This window comes from Netta rufina, assembly GCF_964035555.1.
Source record: "Netta rufina genome assembly, chromosome: 5".
NCBI classification, from domain to species: domain Eukaryota; kingdom Metazoa; phylum Chordata; class Aves; order Anseriformes; family Anatidae; genus Netta; species Netta rufina.
Window position 1 is genome coordinate 41,619,957 of NC_140128.1, and position 21,952 is coordinate 41,641,908.

A 21,952-nucleotide genomic window follows, 5' to 3' on the forward strand; every position below is an offset into this window, starting at 1 on the left:
CATGAACTACATGTATAAATAGCTGATTTTTAGTCTTAAAACACACACAGTGAGATGTGCCAACAACTGAGTGTTTTTAGAAAGTTTAAGAGCTTGTTGTTACAAGATACCTAAGCTAAGTTCCACAATATTCATGCATTAAATGTTTTCAGATTGCATCAATTGCATTTCAACTGAATATACTGGATATTTTGTTATGAGAAAGATGAACAGATCATCTTGCTCCATGTGATCGTCAAAAACAAACAGCATCTCCTCTGAAGCACAGCCTCATATATATGTGTGTGTGTGTGTGTGTGTGTGTGTGTGTATATATATCTTTGTCTATACATATACAGAAAGATATTTTTGTCACAAAATGATCTATTTCCCTTTCACATAGTGTATGTAAAGAAATAGTATGCCCAACATCTTTTTCCTTTTGGTGGTCTACTGATTTTAATCCTATTTGTAGTTTAAAACAATGCTACTGAGGCTTGAAATGTTTTTCTGTAGCAGTGCAAAAGATAGAAAAGATGAACAAGAAGTTGACAATGTCTGTACTTGAGAAGATTTTAGTCTTTTGAAGCCCCCTTATACTTCATGACAGAGTGAGCAAACCATTACCTGTCAAAATATAACAAAGATATATAGCATGTATCAAATATGGTTTGCATAAAAATAGAACAGTAAGTCATGTTATAAAGAACAAAAGCAATTATAAAATCCCTTCTCACTCCTCTCCTATCACATGCACAGAAGTGACCACATGTAAGAAGGAAAGCCATAGCTTGGAATTGTAGTAATGAAATAGAGAGATTCCAGCTGTTTGATCACTAAGACATACTGCTATTCTTATTACCTGCCATGTTAATACAAATAACGTTTATTCTAAATAAAGAAACCACACTCACCATGTGTCAATCCAAGCTGCAAAGTTTGTACAAATCAAAGCTCTGCACCACAAGAGATCAGATTAGAAACAGCTTTAGAAATAATTGATTGCAACTAGTGTGGTGCATAATACAGGGGAGAAAAGAGGAAAGAAGTGAACCACAGCCCCAGTACACCCTAAATGCAAATGGATTTAAGCTCTTTGGGAACCAAAACATTTTTGACAGTGTTTAATTTTGATTTTATAAACAGTGCAGATTATTGCTTGCATAAAATATTACAGAAAAAAAGTTTAGATACACATCTATACATAGTCTCAAATTTTGAGAGAAAATGCGAGTCAAAAGCCTTTAAAAAGATTTACACTTTCTGAAAACAACTTTTGATTTAGGATTTGTTACATGAGCAACTCCAACAGGACTAGAAAACCAAAAAGCAAAACAAAATACAAGATGTCCACTACCACCAATGATTTATTTATATACTAAGTTAAAAAATACGAATATTTTATTACAAAAAGTTTATCAAACAACTGTATACATACAGTTCATATTGTTAAAAGCCAACGTCAATTAATACTTTATATACATTTGATTACTAATGTCATACACTTGTAGAAAAGCATCACTCAGCAGAAACCGATTTGGCATTTGGAAAGTAGTTACTACCCTGCAGTAAAAGAGACAACTAATATAGGAATAAACCATTTTTATGTTACAATAAAAATACTTATTTGCTGTGATCCTTTAAACCAAATGGATGCTTTCTTTCTCCAAAGAGAGTCATCATAAGTGGAGATTAAAGTGCATATAACCAACATATTAAAAATTCTTCAACAATCCCATCTAACATTTTAGATGTTCCAAGCACATCACAGTAACATTAAGGATTTAGGACCTTTCTCCGTGGCTTAAACAATAAGATTCAAGGGAAATTCAGCTTTAAAAACTGCATTAAATAATTCTGGTGTACGATAAGACAAAATAGGTTACAGAAATTTGGAAAATTGTGTTTGGTGAAAAAGTTGGTGTAAATTTGCCCACTTAAATGATTTCTGGGGAGATGTTTTCCTTTTGAAAAAAAGAATTCATAGTATTCCATACAACATGGACCAAATAAGCAGAGCATGCAATAATATTTACATAATTGTCACAGCAGCCATCCTCTGTAGGCTGCATATAACAGGTTGGAGCAACACTGTCTACTTTATGCATAAATTTTGCTGGTAATCTGGGGGAGAAGAAAAAATCACCAATAATTTGTTTACTACAGACTAGGGTCCTAAGCTAGAAAAATGCTCCTGAAAAACTGTAACTCAAAATATTGGCTTTGTCTCATTATAAGCAAGATAGTAAACCTTACAAAATACAACACAGTTAGAACTAGCAGAGCTGTTGAGGGCAGATTTTAATAAATCAATCCACTTTGGATAAAAGAATGCTTATGCATGTTACAATCTATTCAAAAGCAACAGCTGAACAGGCTAAATTTACATCCACAAGAGAAGCATGACAATGTTCACTGAAAACAAAGTGAGTTGCTGGTAACTGTGGTTATCATTTTTATCACACAAACTGGTCAACAATGAATTTTTTTTTTTAATTTCATTTTTACAAATATGACTATTAATGAGAAGTTCTGAGCCATTACATTTGAAGAGCGTACTTCATACCTTAGGCACTGGACCCAATTTAGAGGTAAAACTGTCAACATGATTTAACATCCTCAGGTTTCTGAAGGCCATCCATATGAAGTTTACATACAGCACTACAAATACACATCAGATACTGCTGTAAATTTATAAGGAATACAAAACACTATTAAATACAACTTTCATCCCATGGCACATCAAGCATGGCAATACCACTTGTTTCATTTCTGGTTAGCAATAGTCAGTTGTGGTTATGCTTTATTGAATATTTTCCTTTCTGTAGCTGAGAAATATATAGCTTGGACTTGCTTCCATCCGGTCTTTTGAACCAAACTTCATCATGGTTAATTGTTGTAATTATGGCACTACAGAAAATGAGGAAAGAAGGGTCAGGGAGAGAAAAATAGGAAATATTTAGACATCTTAGAAGTAATTAAATAACCTCAAAACTGCAGCTGTATTTCTGTACTGTAAATGAAAGTATGCAGTAGGTATAAACGCAAGCAGAATTCTTTAGTAACTGCATGTCTTCAGTAAAGGCAGTTGATTTTCCAGCTGTTTTCTTCTCCTGCTATAACAAAACCCTCACAGTATCTACAAATATTTTAACTGTTTAAATGAATAGTCACCCACAGTAAACAGATTACCCATAATAAAAAACAGATCTGCTGGAAAACATATCCAGAAAAAAGTTAAACAGTCTGAAACTCAAGACAGACAGGAGGAAAAGAAAAAAAAGCCCAACTGAATTTAATTGAATCATTCTTACATGAACTTTGCTTTTATCTTTTTTTGTGGTAAACCTTAAGACAAATACTGAAAAAAATAACTTTTCCAAATATAATTGATGACAAAAATGGCTCAAAAACAGAGAGTAAAACAGTTAATGGAAGAAATATCCATCACATACAGCGTGTAACAAAACTCCCTGCGGGAAACTCTTTGGCATTAACAGTTGCTGAAATCTTGAAAGGCTGGGGAAATTCCACTGTATGCTAAATGACAGAGCTTTTAGCCACTGTCAGACACGGGGCACTAGGAAGATTTTTTTTTGATTTAGTACAACTGTTATGCTGTGCATAACAGCACAACTTCGGAATTCTTTAAATTTCAGAAATAATATATAATTTACTAAAACACCTTTGTTTCAGCACTGAAAAAAAAAATAAATAAATCTGCTCTCCCTCACCAGGGAATGAAAGGAACTGACTGTTTTACAGTAAACTACTGCTATATAAAATTAAAGTTTCCCAATTCATGCTTATTTTCCTTAAGGAACAATATCTGTCTTACCTGGGTAGCAATGCTTATTTAATCAACACTCTGCTCTTAGACTGATTTATCCCATTCAGTAGAATTTAACATATACTTTTAACTATTTTTTTAAAATATACTTACACTACGGAATTGACAAATATGATCCATATAGAAAAAATACATTTAGATATCGTAAACATTCAACCAAATTTGCATAATCATATTTAGACCAGGGAGAAACTTAATTATGAGAAGGAACACTGTTTAAAAAAAAAAGTTCTATTTGGTTTATTTCAGAGCATCAATCAATCACCAGAAAAACAAAGCTTATCTTTAATAGCAGAAAATATTTTCCATAATTAAGTATTTTTCAGCTGGCCAACAGACCAAATCCTCAAAGGAACAAAATCCCCTCTAAAAAAAAAAAAAAAAAAAAAAACAATCCCAGGGTATTCAGAAATGAGCAAGAACTGAAGTCTTCTAGTGAGATACCACCCTGACAAAACATCACATCGGTGAAATTCAACCTTCACTCCTATCTCAGAAGCCAAGGGCTCAAACTTCTTTGATAATGGCTGCCTTCCAATGTAAACTAGTAAATGTTAGTAAGCTGGCACTACCTCCAAACAAGCTTTATTCTTCAATGCCATCATGCTATCTTTTGCTTTAACAGGACTGTACAGAGCTGTATAAAATTAATAAACTTTACCTTGTAGGACATTCATCTTTCTTATCGATGCATATCGTCTGTCCACGTCCATACCACTCTCCATCGTAATAGAGCCTTCCTTCTTCAGATCTAGCACTATGTAGATGTTTCTCTAATTTGACAGGTGCTGAAATGATCAATAAAAAGGGATTTAACATCAACTGGCAGAAGTCAGTAAAATTTATAAACACACTCAGTAAGTTATTTACACACAACACAGTTTTTCCATTGCCAAAAGTAGCCATTTTCTAGATAATTAACTCCAAATGGATGAAAATTAGAAGATAACTTTTTATTTCCAGTCAGATAGAAGTTACATTTCCATTTTTAGATAGAAGTTTTCTTCTCTCCGTGTATGAATTTTCACAAATGGGGTAATGCAATGTAGACAAGACTGCAAATGGAAGACTCTGAAGCCTCTTTATCGATGCATTATCATAAAACGCCGGTAAGTAATGCATCGCTGAAGAAATACACCACCTGCTTGTTTTCTCTCCCTTTTCCTCATTACTAACCACCTCCACATACTTGATTTTACCTAGGCTTAATGTGCTTCTCACCTCAGGCCAAATTATCCTTTACCACTCCTTTATCAGACCTCTATTTTTTCCAGAATTGTAGCTTGCAGTGAACGTGAGCTGCTTTTAAAAAGCTTCCATAAGGTTTCTCAGTTTTCTGCTTCATGTTTTGTAAACATTAGCATAGCTTACCAATATTTACTGGTATAACCCACTTTTAGAACTCTAAATTTTTTAGTAGTCAAGCCACAATTATCAGCACTTGAGAGCAGGGAAAGGCAAAAAGCCACATCTGCCAGTTACCTCACCCCACCCTCCATCAGTATACCATGGCTAAGATAAATATGACCTGCCTAGATGCAGCTTGCATCACTGCACACAGCAAGTTCTGTCTTGTGAAACCAGACAATGTTTACTTACGTTCCGGCTTTACTCTGTGTGGCCCCAGCGTAGCCATTGCCTTGAAACACACACACAAAAAAAGTTCGTCAGCAAACAGTCTTTTTTCTTAGCTGTCAGCTTTAATTGGGTTGTGCGGTGTAGCTCAAGATACTTGCTTTTGCATGCAAAAGACAATCAGAACAAATCTGAAAAGTGTGTTCAACAGTGACTCAGTAACTGAAACAGGGCTTGGGAGGGAGTGGAGAACCATTTTTTTTTAAATCAATCTTGATTTTATGTAACTTAAGTTTTCTAAATTAAATCTTCAGAACTAGCGTTACGTAATTCTATCAAAAATGCAATATTGAATTAACTCTGATTCTGAAAAAAGTGCCATCTGAAGAAGTTACTCTTTAGATTCATATGCTATACTCACAAGCATTCTTCCATGTGAATTGCAGATCTCACACAGTAGTAACGTAGGTGTAAAAAACAACTTTTTTTTTTTTTAATGATTTCAATAAAAGGCAAAATCCCCATCAGATTCTAGCTTTAAATCATGTTACGCTATAACAAAGAAACTGAGGGAAAGCTATCTCGTGTCTATGCCTCTGGTTGATAGGTAGAGAAAACACTCAGACAGGCTTTCACATAGGAACCACATTTTGGTTCTTTAGGAAATATTTACAAGTATGGATGGAAATAGACTCAAAGTCATCTCCCAGCAAGCTTTGAATTCTCAAAGTTGTTTCCTACCCCATAAACCGGAAAGCACCGATTTTTGCTGGATTACTATGGGATATTTTCCAACTGCAGATGCAAGGCAAGGATAGCATTTGGTTACAGCAAGTTATATTAACAATATGGTAAAGATCCTACATGATACTCTGTACCCAAAAGTTGGATTTATTTTTTTTCCAAATATATTAACTTGTCAAAGAAATTTATCTTCCTGTAAACCCTGGTCCTCTTATAATCTGGGAAAAAAATAGTTATAGTTTATAAAAAAAAAGTTGTAATCAAAGGCTGAAGAAGTCTTCATAAAATAAACAATTTACTATCAGAAAACATACTAAATGGCATGTATTCTTTTTTTTTTTTTTAATTAAAACAAAATCCTATCAAATTATCATAGTCTGACATAGTTGAGTAGAAATTTTGAGAAATCTCATCTCTATCACAGAAATTGTGGTCTACACATTTTACAGATAAGCTCTTCCTCTTCCTTACCAGATTCCTCTGCATGATTTGGGTAGAATCAAAAAAAGCAGCAATAACATAGCTTGAACAGAAAGCATTAGCTGACCAACGAAGAAATGAAAATCTGCTTTAAGTCTCGATTGTATTTAAAACACATTTAAGTATTTTTAAGAGGCAAAAGGAACAGTCAAGAATCAACACAAAACCCAAAGGAAGCTACTAGCATTCAACTTTTCATCTTACCTTCCTTATTGTCGTCCAATCTTCAAGAATATCAAGGTCTTGTAACATATAAACTATATAAGGGCGTGGAAAAGTTAAGGAAAACTCAGAGATAATACAGTGATAATAAGAACACTCTAAAGATTGTAGAAAGATATTAACACTTGTTCTGCCAATCTCTCACACAAAATACCTACGTGAAAGTAATAATAAATGCATCTTTGAATTATGCAACCCAGAACCATAGAATAGCTTGGGTTGTAGGAAACCCTAAAAGCCATGCCTGAAATTGCTGGGCTTTTAGACCTATTACTATGTTAATATTTTCTGTTAAATGGCAAGGTATTTCACGGTCCACAGAAGCAAATGCTGTTTGTCTTGACCTTCTAAAGACAACGATGACTGAGAGCTAAAGGAATGCACTTTCACACAACCTGGCACTGAAATTTCCAAAAGCAGTTAAGAAACTAAAGAAGGCATTTGTAATCTGTATTGATTAACAGCATTCAGCTTTTAAGCACTAGTTAAAAAACATCCCCACTAAACTGGATATATGATGCAATCTAAAGGAAGATCAGTTGTTATTAGTACAAGTCATCCATTTGGGACTGTTCTGATAAATCAATTAGGACAGGTACAGAAAAAGAGAAAAGATAATACAAATAATATAAATACAGAAACAAAATAAACATTTTAAAATAGAAAATGACCATTCTGTCAAAAACTTCTTTCCTCACACTTTATCCTCCCAGTTTGTCAGAAAACCTTGTAAAAGTAACAGGATTTTTTTCAGCACCTTAGCAATAAAAATTGCATGTATGCCACACAAGAAAAAAGTCCTTTCCTAACTTGTAATAACTATTTAAGCCTTTCTGCTCTAAGCCCCTTCTCCCAACTTCCTTGCTTTCCAGAAGAACAGCTGGACCAAGCATGCTTCAAGATACATTCTTCATTATGTACAGGGCATTCCTTAATATGCACAGTGCCTAATTCAGAACTCTGACGTCCTTCCTTTCCAACCAACCACATTGGAAAAATGATGGCAAATACTCACCAAATACCCAAAACATGAGACAAATTACTTCTATTTTCTTAAGTCAAAATATGTCAAAAAGTCAAATATGAAACTAGTAGTTAAGAGATTCTTCATTTCAATTTTCAACTATGTTTCTGTAATCTGAATTAGAACATTTGTCATTCCAAAATCAAATTTGAGAATGCATCACCACTTCAACTTGTCAACAATGACATATGTAGTAAAAGCACCTATAAAGCAGTGAATGCTATCAAGAAGAACAGCAACTTCAGTAAAAGGATATCTGATACAACAACAGGTTTCTTTTTATCTGGACTAAACGGATCCTTCCTTTTCTTCCGGGACTGTAGCTCATCATTCCATAATTCTGAAAATACATAGTAAGAATATGTTATGAATCAGAAATATGCACATCTAGCTCTTCTTACAGTAAGAAACACTGTCCAGAAGTGAGAAATACCGGATTTTCTGGCGAGATGCTGTGTCTGAACAGAATGAATGATTATACGGTCACAGATTAATATTCTCAAAACACACAATGGATGCTGACAATTACTCGACTGAAGTTTGATTAAAACTTAAATTCAAACCCACCTCCCAAAGCCTACACTGTAGTTCTGAACAGAATACTACTGGATAACCTGAAATATTATGAGTACTGTCAACTGACTAATCAGTAGGTACAACAATATTAAAACAAAACAAAAACTTCTAATTTCCATTCACCTGAGGTAATATCAATGCTATGCCTGTCTTCTTCAAGTCTTCTAATCTTCTCTTCTAATTCACTTTGTACAGTATCATACAACAGAAGCTTTTCACTCTAAAAGAAAAAAAATTAGGCATTTATACATGACTAAGTTCTATCATCTAAACATACATAAGAACTATTCAAAGGCTCAGCGGAAGGAAAGAACTGATTTGAGATTAAAAAAAAAATAATAATTCAGAAGCAGTAAAGCATACAACATATCCCCATATCCATTTCCTTAGCACAAGATCCTGGTTTCTCAAAGACAGCACATTCATTGGCATAAGCATAAATACAGTCATCAAATATCAGAACCAAGAATAACTTAGTATATAAAGCACACAACTAGATCTCCAGAATAGCCACTTGTATTTTGACACAAATACAGTATTTTCCTTTTGGGTAGCAAAGATTTATTCATGATGAGTTACTGTAAAGTGTTAAGCTCTCCTCCACCTTTCTTTAAAGATCAAATAAGCTGATGCTTTCATGGAAAGTCCTTTATTAACTTACCTCCAATATTAACAAGACTGTAGTCATTGATAGAGAAGTGTCATCTACTACTACAGAATTTATAATTGCCTATTTTCAGAGAACTGAAAAATACCTACTCACAACAGAAATAATTATGCACACAAACTAAAGGTCTAGAAAATTGTGAAAGCAAAACTGTGTATGTTAAAGCTGAGAGAAACATTTTAAAACTGCTTTAGAAAAGTATGCTAGTTCATCCTTTCAAAATATAATTTCTGATCCAAATAGATTAACACAAACCTTCATTCTTTTTATATACAAAGTGCTAAAAACACACCTAAGATAAATGGTAACACTTCGGTGTGAACTTTGTACGGAACATGTTAGTCTACCCTCTCTTCCGTCTCTAAGCATTTGTCAATGAGAAAATCAACTTTGTAGTACAACTGCTCTCAATTATAATTCACCATATAGGACTGGTGCCAAAGTTACACAGTACCTATATAGATGAGTTACCCTTTTAACAGCAGCTTCTGAACACACTAAATACAATAAAACAGTAACTTCAATTTAAGCTAAGTTCCAAGCTTCAAGACAATAAATTTACTGCATAAAATTTGCACACTTCCTAAAACACAAGTAGGAAACACAGCCAACTGTTAACTATTATTATTACTTTAAAGTTCATTTTCACTGAGCAGCATCTCCAACTACTCTGGAAAACAGAGACTTGGACTTACGGGGGGGGGGGGGGGGGGGGGGGGAAAGAGGCCGCTTAAGCAGCCCACGTATCTAGCTATTAGGTACCACATTGCAACCAAAGATTGCAGTCCCTAGAGCCAAGTCAGTGTATGTCTGCACCTCAACTGCTCCTGCCCACAGAACAGCATACCAAAAGAACCTTACTTTTACCAGCGTTCAAGTTGAACTAGTGTGAAGCAAAAAGAGGTATAAAGAAAACAAGGACTCCTATTGCAATAGATGGCTGTCATGTTTAACATTCCCTTCAAGTCACAAAGTACTTACACTCCAGAGACCTCCTTTCATATATTTTTCAACCTCCTGTTACTAAAAATAAAAATATTCCCCAATGAAATTGAAAAGACAAAAGCTTTCTTATATATACCTGAAAGGTCAGATGAGTGTTATTTGTTCTGAGACGGTTTTAACATTAAATTATGTTTGTGTTTAGACCCCTGTTTTGCTGCAAGCACTTGGCGACAAATACAGTGTGAAAAGCTGTGATAGGCAACAGAGGCTGAATGGCTGTGCTCTAGTGTAACAATGATTTTACAGGCAGTTCTACTGACTTTGAAGCGCTTTCCCCCTGAGAGACCCTTATTGGATGGTGCATGTTTGAATTCTGAAGGTTTCACAGAAGCATAGCAGCAAAAGAAGCAAGAAGAACCACCTGAAAGAGGAATACATAGCCAAAGCAAATCATTCATTTGTGGATGGGAAACCCTGCCAGTCTTATAGCATTCTGTCCAGCCACAGGAGAATTCACAGGAATGAAGAAAGTCAGTAGTGAGTAGTCCTACATTAGACCTTGAAGTAAACAAGAAAACAAGCAAAGAAGAAAACGCTGTAATGGGGGAGCTGAGAAGGACTATGATGCAAACCTCAGCATCTAAGTAGCTAGGATAGAGGATCAGACATACATGTACTTTAATTTTTGCACAACAGTATGCAGTATTTAGATACTTAAACAGAAATAGAAACGTTTATGCTCAAGGAGAGAAATGTATTTTTCTCGTAACTGCTTTTGAAATGACAACTCTTACCACCAGCGGACCAAGATACTTTAAAAAGACTTTGTAAGACTATTATTATTACAAAAGTGTAGGGTACCTTTTGCTAAAATTATGGTAGATAATTTAGCTCCTGTTCTTGGTAATCATTTCTTTAAAAAGCATAAAAAAAATAATTAAGAACCTGCTAATGAAAAATAAGAACTTAATTTATATTCAAATCTAAATCTATAAAGGCAATTTTGATATGCTTTGAACAAGCTTCAACGTGGGCTTAAATATCACAAAACAAATGCATTAAATTAACAACTGCAGTAGGAAAAGTATGCACTGAACATGACACACAGTAAAGACAGATGAAATTAGCTATCAATATAGAATAGCTAGCACAACCTCACAGTGCTGCCGAGAGGCTTGAATTTCACATTCATATTTGTTCTTCACAGATTCCAGACAAAGCTCTCTATAGATACCTGTAATCAAGCAAATAACAACAGTATTAATTTATTTAGCTGACATCTGATTTCAAAATTCTCTTTTAGAACTTCCTGCACATCCCAAAATAAGTACAAAAGGGAAAACACAGATATCTTAATTTAGGCAATTACAGTGGCTAGCTCCTTTACAAAGTAAAAACAAGTAATCTCTTAAATCTAAAGATCTGATGGAAAAAAAAAAAAAAAATGCTATTTTCACTTTTTCCCCTATCAGTCAACAGATTATACCAGTTGTCATGCTAGCCTTACAAAACAGGTCTACTTCCTATTTCTGATCAAATTATCCTGGATATCCTTACTTTTCAAATATGAGAAGTACTTGATGGCCTCTTCTATTTTCTAATTAGTATTTTAAATAACAGGGGGAAGGGTGTTAAACAGGTAGAAAACAGATTTTACAGATATTTGGAATGAGAGTTGCTTTACACAGCACACTAACAAATCACATCAATTAACAAGACGGTTCCATTCTTAGAACCAGCCTTCTTGCAATGCAAGGAGCACTGCTTCTGAGCATTAGGAGTATTTCTTACACCTACCAATTCATAATCAATGCTTATTTGCCTGAAATCAGCAGTATGAGCATAAATGCTTCTAGAAGAAAGAGATGTTTTATTGACTTACTGAAATAATCAAGATTCATGTTTTGTGTGAAGTGCTCACTGCCTTAGAGAGCAGAGTAAAACAAGTTTCTTTTCTATTACATCCATAGTTTAACTTTTTTTTTTTCCCCTTCTTCCCCTCTGTAAGGAACAAGTGGGTCCCTTGGACCTGCTGGAGCTCAAGTTCTGCTACAACCACTTCTGTCAAGGCTGTGAAACAGCAAGGGCAAATAGACCCGTTCTGCAGTTTCCGGTGTCCTCTGGAACAACTCTGTGAATCTCAAGTTGAGGACAGAAGGAAAAAAAGAAATCTGATTTCTAGTCTCAACTTCAAGGAAACTTGTAGACTTCTCCCTCGGCTTTTTACATTGGAACATGCATCTTCAGTGCTGCTGAAGACTCGAATCAGGAAAATCTTTAATATTCTCCCTATCCACACCCACCTACATGGTTTAACAGAAAGTCACATTTAAAACCGAAAACCAACAGCTTGGATTAAGGTTGTTTTCATGTCAAACCTTCGGGGAAGTTCATTTGGGAATCTACATGTAACACAAGAGGGCTGCTTAGTACTACTCAAGTAAATTTGCAGTAAAAATCTTAAAACCCAGAAATTCCAGGTCACCATCTGAGGGAAAGCATTATGGAGATGACCAGGAGGAAGGAAAAATGAGCCATATTTTTAATGCAATGTTATCAGGCAATTTGTGGAAAGTAGTAAGAAACTCGAAACTTTGACTTGAAAATTACTTTAAGTTTAAAACTATGCATGCCATGGTGTTTCTAGCTTTAAAACGCATCACTTTAATAATTCTAAAGTTAAAAAAAAAAAAAAAAAAAAAAAAAAAAAAAAAAAGATTTCCCTTAAAATTCATAGCAACATGATACTGTTGAAGCAGAAATATTTACTTTTTATGCCTACCTGCCACTTTGGTTCGGATTTGCATATTTTCTTGCAATGCTGCCAATGGTTCTAAATATTCAGGTGCTTTTCCAGCTATGACCTCTTGTAGTTTTGCGTCCACTTGGCTTAATCTTTCTTTGTAAAGTCTTTAAAAAAATAAATAAATAAATAAATAAATAAATTGAAGCAAACAAATCAGAAGAATTTTTTCTAAAAGACCTAATCTACCTCTCTTTGTTAACATTATGGCACATCCACTGAAGCAAATTTAAGACTTGTTACCATTTGAATTTTCCGTGCTTATATCATGGAAGAGAGGGAAGGAGAGACCTTTTGTGGACAGAAAATCCCATCCACTTTGTTGTTCACTTATCTGCTCTCACCCTACCACAGACCAAGGCAAAAGATAAGTAGGCTCTTACTGAAGCATCCCCTGTGAAAATCCACATTTAAAATACTATCAAAATGTCATGGGATATTTTGTAACTGACATCTTCCATTCCCACCAAAAGGAAATATTACAATATTTTTACTTCACCTGAAATTCCTTCTAAAAACTGGTATTTACTAGCAGCCTGAAGAAATCCACTTCCATTTTAAAGAATTTAGTGTAGTATCTATTACAAGCCTTTCAATCACATAACCAGTAAATACAATGTTAAAAGACAGAATCATCAATATAAACAGCTCCTCCTGTTCTTATGCTTTTTTTACTTTGCACTCCACAATCAAAAGTGGTAACATTGAGGCAAACGCATACAAACTTCCTTGTAAGTGCTGAGAACACATCAAACATTATCTTTTTACACAGTCTCCTCTTCAGGACAGCAATGCTACCTTTTTATTTGTTTACAGTATATTGCTTAAGTAATGAATTAAACAGAAAACAGTTCACACATACCAAAAAATCAAGACCTGCTTGAGAACTACTTCCTGTTCACTTGAAGCAACACCAGCCTGATTTTCACTTTACCTTGATGACAACTTAATAGTTCAAGCATATGTACCTAGCCCAGCTATAGTTAAACAGTGACCACTTCTCTTCTTACCTGCAAACTGTTAATAGACAGACTCAATCTGACCTGCAGCTAAGTGACATAGCCTGCAGTTGATTAAAGACCAGTTTGGCATGCAGTTGTTAACATCTAGCTACAGCAGTTTTATCCAACAACAACATAAGCAGAGGTGCACAGTGCACATGCCTGGCTGCATCACTAACATCAGATTACACAGCACCAACTTCCAGCTAAATCAGGCCTGGGTGCTGCAAGCACTTGGTGTCACATAGCAGCTGATGAACTAAAACTGCTTATCCACTGATTTCCAACAGTGATCTGCCTAAAACGGGTACCTGCTGTCTACCAGCGTAAACCCCATTTGTATGATCAAAATTTAGTTTCCCTACAAAACAATCACTTTATCATCTCTGCTGCTGGCTGAGATTAAACACCCTGTTGTTCAAGCATCTTTCTCTTCTTTCCCTATTTTATAAAGTTTGCTAGTACCTATCTCAGTTCACCAGTAGAAAGAGCTATCACACAATATGAACACTTATCTGGAATGCAATGACAACTGACTCATTTTCAATTACAATACGTATGCCTAAGAATAGACAAGGTTTCCTGCATGTTTCTTTTGCAGGTACCTGATTAAGTTAATTGCCAAATTCCCATCAATTTAAATCAGAACAGATACATCTAGCTTACCTGGGCACATCTGAAAATAAATTTTAAATACATACAGAAGACTGGGCCTAACTCAAACAAGATTCACTTTTGAATAACTGTGGCTATTCAGTTCTTCTATTTATTCTGAGTGATTTAGATATTATGGTAAACTACTAACAGAGCTAACACTGGTTTCATTTCCAGTGTTGGTTTCTGGTTTGCAGTAACCACAGGAAATTTTCATTAGTACTGGCTATAAAAACTGCTACTATACATTAAAAAATAATAATAACAATAATAATTTCTAGCGTAACAAAGACAGTGCTTGGATCTGTTTATGCAATTCACACATATATAAAATGAGGACAAGGATCTTGATACATGTCTCCAAAGATCACAATTCCTTGGTTTTGCTAAGCATCTAGATGCAATAGACCCACATCAGCCCTATGTAGCAACACTTTAAAACCATTCTTACAGCAAAGAAGAAATAAAATAAGTATTTGTATATACACACACACATACAATAAATATTCTGTATATGTATATATAGAATATATGAAAACAAATATATTCTCTCATATAAGAGCTTGCAGAAAATAAAATAATCTGGAACAACAGTTTGCAAATCATTTCAGAACTTCCAATACTTATTCTTCTCAAAAATAGTATCTGCTTATTTGAAAAACAAGAAACGCCAGCTGCACACAGCATTCTCATAGAACAAAGCCTCAAATGACACACTTAAAATATTAAAATACTTACTGATCTTTGAGGTCTGTAAATTGCTTTTCAAGATTGGACATTTCATCTAAACACTCCATTCTTCTTCTTTCACAGTCCTCATCATCCATTTCTAAGAATAAGAAAAAGGTAACATATTTTGAACAACATAAACAAATAAACTGGATCTTTTTTCTAGCCAATTTTAAACACATCTGAATTTTAGCCAAAAACAGATCAGCCTCTATTATTTTACAGCAGGTTATAAGAAATCATTTGTCACATAAACCGCAAAGTTAATAAACTTAGGTCTAATTCTAGAAGAAACCCCATGAATTGCAGTTTTTCTTCCCCAAACAAGACAACACCATTGTAAGTCTTCAAAAGGTCAAATTTTGTAACTGATAATGCGAAGTACACCTGAACAAAGTAAGAAACAGAACAATTAAACATTGTATAGCACATCAGATGGAAGGCAGCATTACCCATGAAGATTTATTTACCATAACTGAAACTTGAAATTTTATGTTTAAGTTTAAACTTCAAGTACAAACATAACTTCAAGTGCATCCTTGTGTTAGTACGAGCAAAAGCAATCCACAGAAAGCATGCACAGTCCAAATATTACATTTGTCATACATAATTCACAGTTTAGTTTTAATAATATCAGTTAAAAAGAAAAATGTAACACTTTGTTTTGAAAACAGGTTTCAACCTTTACAGTTTGGACAGTTGTTTGGGTCTCAATTACTCATGTAGAAATATCTGCAGCTCATCATAATGACCATTTAAAAACCCTGTATATGTAATGAAACAGTTCTAGATTTTGCAGGTTTTGCTGTTAAGAATTTTGAAGAAATTTGATTTCAGATGCTTTTATGGAGTAAGAGTTATTAACATGGAATTCTTTCCAGAGCTTTTGAAGTGCTTTGAAAAGTGGAACTAAAAGTTTTACTTTAGTTTCCTTTTGTTGAAGAAAGCATTATCTATCTTTTTCCTTGTTTTTATGATGAATTAAATAAACTAAAAGTTGAGAAGGCTTTCCTCAAAACAGTATTTTTTGCTTCATTTCTCTTCACACAGGATCTTACCCTCCACTCTTTCAGATTTACCAATGCACTACTCAAGAGGATAAAAGGTATGGTATCTCAAAAGACGTATGTAACAAGTAGTAAAGCACACAATGGAAAACTGCTGAATTTTAGTGACATGCAACCTTCTGCTGTACTTCAGCAAATATAAGGTAGAAAAAGGCAAGTTCCAAATCCTAATTCTGTCAAAGAGGCACATTTCCAAGGCATTAATGAAAGCGGTGCTTCATTAACCATAGTTCTCCATAATAAAAAAATAAATATTTAGGCTCAAAGCTACAAAATTCTTCACTGCTTCCTGCCCTTCCTCCACCAGCCCTGTCCATCTGAGTGTTTTAAAAAGAAGAGTGAAAAAAGGGTTCTGCTAAGCCACATTCAGAAGACAAAGATGTGCTGAAGCAGCTTTACAGCAGCAGCATCTCAAGGAAATAGCTCTCCAGTTCCCGTACAAGTGACTGATGATGAATGAGCGCAGGAAGAATGGAGAGCCACAGCATTAGGAGCTGGGGCTGGACTGGTGCAAGCATGCCACAGTGTGAGAGCTGTCCTGAGGGGGCTATGCCCAGCTGAGCAGTTACTCAAGAAAACTCCCAGTTGCTGATAGAGAAGCGAAGCAGGATCAGGAGCCGAGTGGAGATGCTCAGCATCCATTCTTTTAGAGCCCTTGATTTGCTTTATGCTGCCTCCTACACCAGCTTAAAAAAAAAAAAAAAAAAAAAAAAAAAGCAGCATTCCTCCTTATTGTTTTGCAAAAGAGCATGGCAAATTGCAAAGGTGATGGGATGAAAGGAGTACCTTCGGGCATGCACATCACCTCCCTGACTCAGAGGAGTCAGTAGCTCAGATCTTCCACTTAAACCTCTTGAAGTACGAAGTTCAGTCCACGTACCTTTATACTGATACCATCACAAGCTTTTCAGACTGAAAACCACACTAGCCCTTTCTGCCTGGATATGAAAACCAATAGGCAGTGGAGCAGTACATGAGTCCAAATCAAAGCCTTACTGCAGTTCCTCACACCGCAGCAAGTACGAGCAATAGAAGGCAACCTTTACAAAATTATAAAACGTGGGGTAGCCTGAAGAGAGACAAAATCTGAAGTCAGATCTTCAGAAATTGCTTGGCACATTGAGAAGGGCGTGGGAAGAGAATGAGGCTGCTAAAAGACACTTTCATTTTAAACTATCATTCTCATAAAAAAGACAGATCCCAGAACTCAGAATAAGATCGAAAGTCAGATTGAAGAGCAAAGTTTTCGTTGGCTGTCCAACATAGCACTTAAGCCAAAATTGACTGAGCAACTTTCATCTTGGCCAGATTTAAGGAATGTGCCAGTCACATTACTTGAAGTCTTGTCTGAAGTATTTATGTGCTATAAAAATAAATTTGCATTAAAAATTGACGGAACCTCCCTGTGAATCCAGGCAGGAACAAGCCCTGGGAACCAGATGGCTTCCCACTTGCTTCTCAAGTTCACATACACGTTTCAGACGTTTCCAGGTATGGTTTTGTTTCCAAGTATGTTTTGGTAAATAATTCATTCAGAAGTTTTCCTTACATTAACTTGGATTTTATTGCTTGTGCACGCTTAAGGACTGCAAATAAAAAAATAATACTAGAACTGTGGCTGTTTCTGAGGATCAATGCAGCCTGAAAGCAACTGCATCTTACATTTTTATCTTCTGCTGCAAGAAAAGAGGAATGCATTGGGATGTGAGGGCACAGCTGACTCTCCTGCAGATGCTGAAATAAAACACAGCACTCTCCTCAGCCAGGTCCACACTCAAAAATGTGGGAATTCCTGCCACAGGAACTACGTTCTCCCTATAATACTGAATGGCAACTGACATGCTAATTCGCTCTTCTGTCGTTTCTTTATTCTGCCAATTAAACTTTTTCAGGCTTTCAGAGTCTTGAAATATCTTAATTTCCCCAATTACAGAACTTCTTCCCCATGGCCTTAAACAATGTACAGATTGGGAAACATTCGTTACTGAAAAAGTAAGTTTTGAGATTAAATCCCATGGCTTTTCTGTCGAAAATTTGTATTGCTTGAGACAGAATATTTCTCATTTTATATTAAAATACTTGCTACCAGGCCAAAATTGTCTCAACACTTCAGATTTCCCATAAAGTTCCCCCATAAAGTTCTGTATTGCACAAAGCATTTGGGGCATTTTTTAACACTGTCGAAATCACAGTCATTTGTTTCCTATTGCATTGGAGTAGTCCAACTCCCTAACTAGCGCAGCCCAGTTTTAAGACACACACACACACAAAAAAAGTACTTAAAATGTAACAGCACCTAAAATAGTCCTTTTTAATAAGCTATGGCCTACTTAAAGTGCTCCATAAAAATGTTCAAATTCTCATCTGGGATGGCAAGCATAACTTGTGGCTTTTTTATTCATCCCTGATATGCTATTCTATACCATGGTCAATAATTAAAAAAAAAAATTCAATATGTATCATCAAAAGGAAAAGGATTGAAACAGTGCCAGCTCTCAAGGGCATGTTATGCTGTTTCTAACCACACCTCCTGTATTCTCAGTCATATAGTGGGGGGGGGGAAACACCAATGAATGCAACTAAAGTAAAGGACAAATTTAACAAAAACAATCTCTTCCTTCTAAACCTTCGTTTTTTCCCCCTACTAATTTTAATTAAGACTTATTTCTTGCAGTGCTAATCATCTTGTATCTGTAGAAGCAATATGCTTCCATGGAGTACATCCATATTTGTCAAGACACCGAGACAAGCATGTAATTTCCTGTAATCATCACTTTTTAAGTGCTCTCTTAAAAGCATTTCTCTGTGGAATGCTACAGAAATTATCTGGAGGGTTTCTTGTAAAGAAACACTTTCACACTACATTCACTTAAAACATAGCTCCTCCTTCTTCCTCCCAATCCCCAAAGAATCCAAGACCGGGAAAAGATAATAGAATTATTTGCCCTTGACAAAATAAAATTAAGTTTTAAAAAATAAAATAAAAATTAAAGAAATCGACCAAAGTATCTTTGTGGACATGTAACCACCAGTTTGGTTTTAAATTGTCAGCTGGTAAAAACTTCATACAGGAGTACGAGCAGGTTTTGAAAGAGAGCAAACTTCAAAGTCAGTGGCTGGAACTAAGAGAGCCATTTTTCCTTTCACCAGAGCCAGGGAACTGGGGGAAAGAAAGAGATAAGTTTACATCTGTTATACCAAGCTCCTTTCTCACACAGAAAATTAGATTATTTTTTTTCGACATACAGATTGGCTAGAATAATAGATGAAGAAAAGGCACCCCCAGATATAATTGTAATCTAATTGTAATCTACATAAACTACATAATCTATTGCAACACAAACTGGAAGACAGAGACTTCCAGTAGGCTAAGTAGGGGTTATTGTTGCAGTGATGCTCCTGGGCCTCAACAAGGAGTCCTTCACAGCCCTGTGTCTCACTCTCATAATGCCCAATAAAATCGTGTGTTCCTCCTCTACACTATTTTATATTTTCCCCTGAAAGATTGTTAAACTTCATTCAGCTGTGTATGTGAGAACTTTTTTGAAAAATAGTCACGTTTAGGAGGGAATAGCCATGCACCTGAATTTTTTTTCCAAAATACAGAATTCACTTTCTAGTCCGTGTACAATAGTGATAATGAAAGAATTGAAACACACCTTCCTAAATCACGTCTGAAAGGAGCAGAGCAGGCTGCTGTGCAAACAGGGACATAACTAGACACCTTTCCAACTTAAAACTTGATTACCTCCAACTGCTTGTCCTTATATCCGCACTCAAGTTTGCCCTTCTTCCAGCATAATCACCAGCGCATAGGGATGCTGCACAGCTTCGGTTTCATCAAACCAACCCATGACAATTAAAGCACATTTTTCTGGCCCTGTTTTTCAATTCAGCCACTTAATGTGGTTAAGGAAAGACCAATCAGTCTTCTTCAGCAGCAGATCTGTAGCTGGATCAATAAACTCTCCACCTGTATCTGGAGCCCAACTGTTTATAAAAGTTGTGTGCACGTTCATGTGTAAGTACAGGAGAGCTTTCAAGTGAGTCCTATGACTGTGTGAGCTAACCACCCACTGGGTCAATTTGCAGCCATTTTAGAGAACACAAGCCAGATTATGTTCCTATCAATTTAAACCCAAAGCTTCATTCCAGGTTCTTGTCAAATGTGCTCCAATGTCTACAGAGAACACAAGGGCTTGAAGCAATGACTTGTTCTTCAAGCAGCTTCCAACCAAATGTGTTCAGTTGAGGATACATGATGTGAAACAAACCTCTAACTGCTTTAGAGATGTATGAGCCTCAGCACCATCTACTCTGGACCACCTATCTCTACTCTTGGTTTGCCAGATCAGTTGTTAATGTAGGCACAAATAAAATCGCTGTGTTTATGATCATTTTGCTGGCAGGGCAGTGGCAGCCAACAGTTTGATCCAAGCAGGCAGCCACAGACCAGCAGGCTAGAGCTGTAAAATGGGCTTCTGTCAGCGATACCTGCCATCTCAGAGGCACAGGGGAGTAAGGGAGGAGGAAGGGGAAAAAAAAAGACACGCGGGAAGCTCTACATAAACCCTGGGCAGATTACCTGGACTTGGGGATTAGCCAAGGCCTCTACTGGGGGATCACCTCTGGTGATCACTGGTCCAGTGAGTATTAACTCAGATCAAGGGCCAAGGGCACGACTCTGCTGTCTCCCAGCACAGCGGCCACACTTTCCCAGCCCTGGCAGAGCCTTTGCTCTACTTCTGGGGAGCCAGCGTGGCCGACCCTGTCCCCACCGTGCCCCTGCGGGCTCCAGCAGCTTGGCAGCCTACACACAGCCCAGCAACGCGCTGAGGGGGCTCAGTTACAGCGCAGCGCCCCTCCCCAGCTGCCTGACAGCAGCCCCCGGGCAGCCCCAGCGCTGCCCGCCCCCACCCCCTTCGCCGGGCCGGGGCGTGGCGGAAAGGCCGCGGGGCGGGGTCCCGGCGGGGCGGGCACCGGCGGCGCTGTGGGGCCGGGGGGGGGCCGCGGGCCGGCCCCGGGGCGAGGGGCGCAGGGGGGGGAGGTTTGTGAGGGGAGGCGGTGTCGGTACCTGAGCTGTCGCCCTCCTCGGACACGGAGGAGCTCTCGGTCTCCTCCTCCTCCGAGCTGCTCCCCTCGTTCTCCCCGTAGTCCACCTCCATCTCATCGTGGTTGTTCTCCTTCTTCTCCCGGGAGTGCACCGGCATCGCTACGGCACCGCCACCGCCGGGCCCCGGCACGGCCCCGGCCCCCGGCCCCCGGCACGGCCCCTTCCCGCCGCCGCCGCTACCGCCGGCCCCGCCCCGCCCCGCCGCCGCAGCCTACCCCGCCCGGCGCCCGCCGCGCCCTCCCATTGGCTGAGCCCCGCCAGCGGCCGGGCCAGCAGGGTAGGTGAGCCCGCGCGCGGGGCGTGCTGGGAGTTGTAGTCCTCCACGAGCGGCGCGGCGGGGGTGGGACTCCGGGACGGGGCCTCCCCGCCGCTGCCTCCCCGCCCGGCCTCTCCCCCGGGGCCGTTGCAGCCTCCTCACGGGGCGGTGTCACGGCCTCTGCTCGTTTGCCCACTGCCTTTAATAACGCTGTGCTGGCTGAGCTGCCCTCTTGACGAGGGAGGTGCTCAGCCTCACCTCACAGCA

General features: G+C 37.4%; 1 protein-coding gene across 1 annotated transcript; it reads right to left on the reverse strand.

Annotated features, from left to right (window-relative positions):
* Positions 1 to 1,088: 1,088 nt before the first annotated feature.
* Positions 1,089 to 21,583, reverse strand: BRMS1L (BRMS1 like transcriptional repressor). The gene is made up of 10 exons (XM_084287320.1): positions 21,391 to 21,583; positions 15,259 to 15,349; positions 12,845 to 12,972; positions 11,217 to 11,296; positions 8,574 to 8,670; positions 8,131 to 8,214; positions 6,833 to 6,897; positions 5,429 to 5,468; positions 4,491 to 4,617; positions 1,089 to 2,889 (listed from the first exon to the last, which is right to left on the reverse strand). Exons 1-10 carry the CDS (start codon positions 21,524 to 21,526, stop codon positions 2,766 to 2,768), a joined length of 972 nt encoding a protein of 323 aa, XP_084143446.1. The 5' UTR covers positions 21,527 to 21,583; the 3' UTR covers positions 1,089 to 2,765.
* Positions 21,584 to 21,952: the final 369 nt, after the last annotated feature.

Coding starts and splice junctions, on each gene's coding strand:
- BRMS1L (XM_084287320.1), bottom strand. CDS start 21,526: ATGCCGGTGCACTCCCGGGAGAAGAAGGAGAACAACCACGATGAGATG. Junction 8,671..11,216: donor CCTCTCGGCAGCACTGTGAG/GTTGTGCTAGCT, acceptor TTTTTCTTTTAG/AGTGAAAAGCTTCTGTTGTA. Junction 6,898..8,130: donor GAAACCTGTTGTTGTATCAG/ATATCCTTTTAC, acceptor TAACTTTTCCAC/GCCCTTATATAGTTTATATG.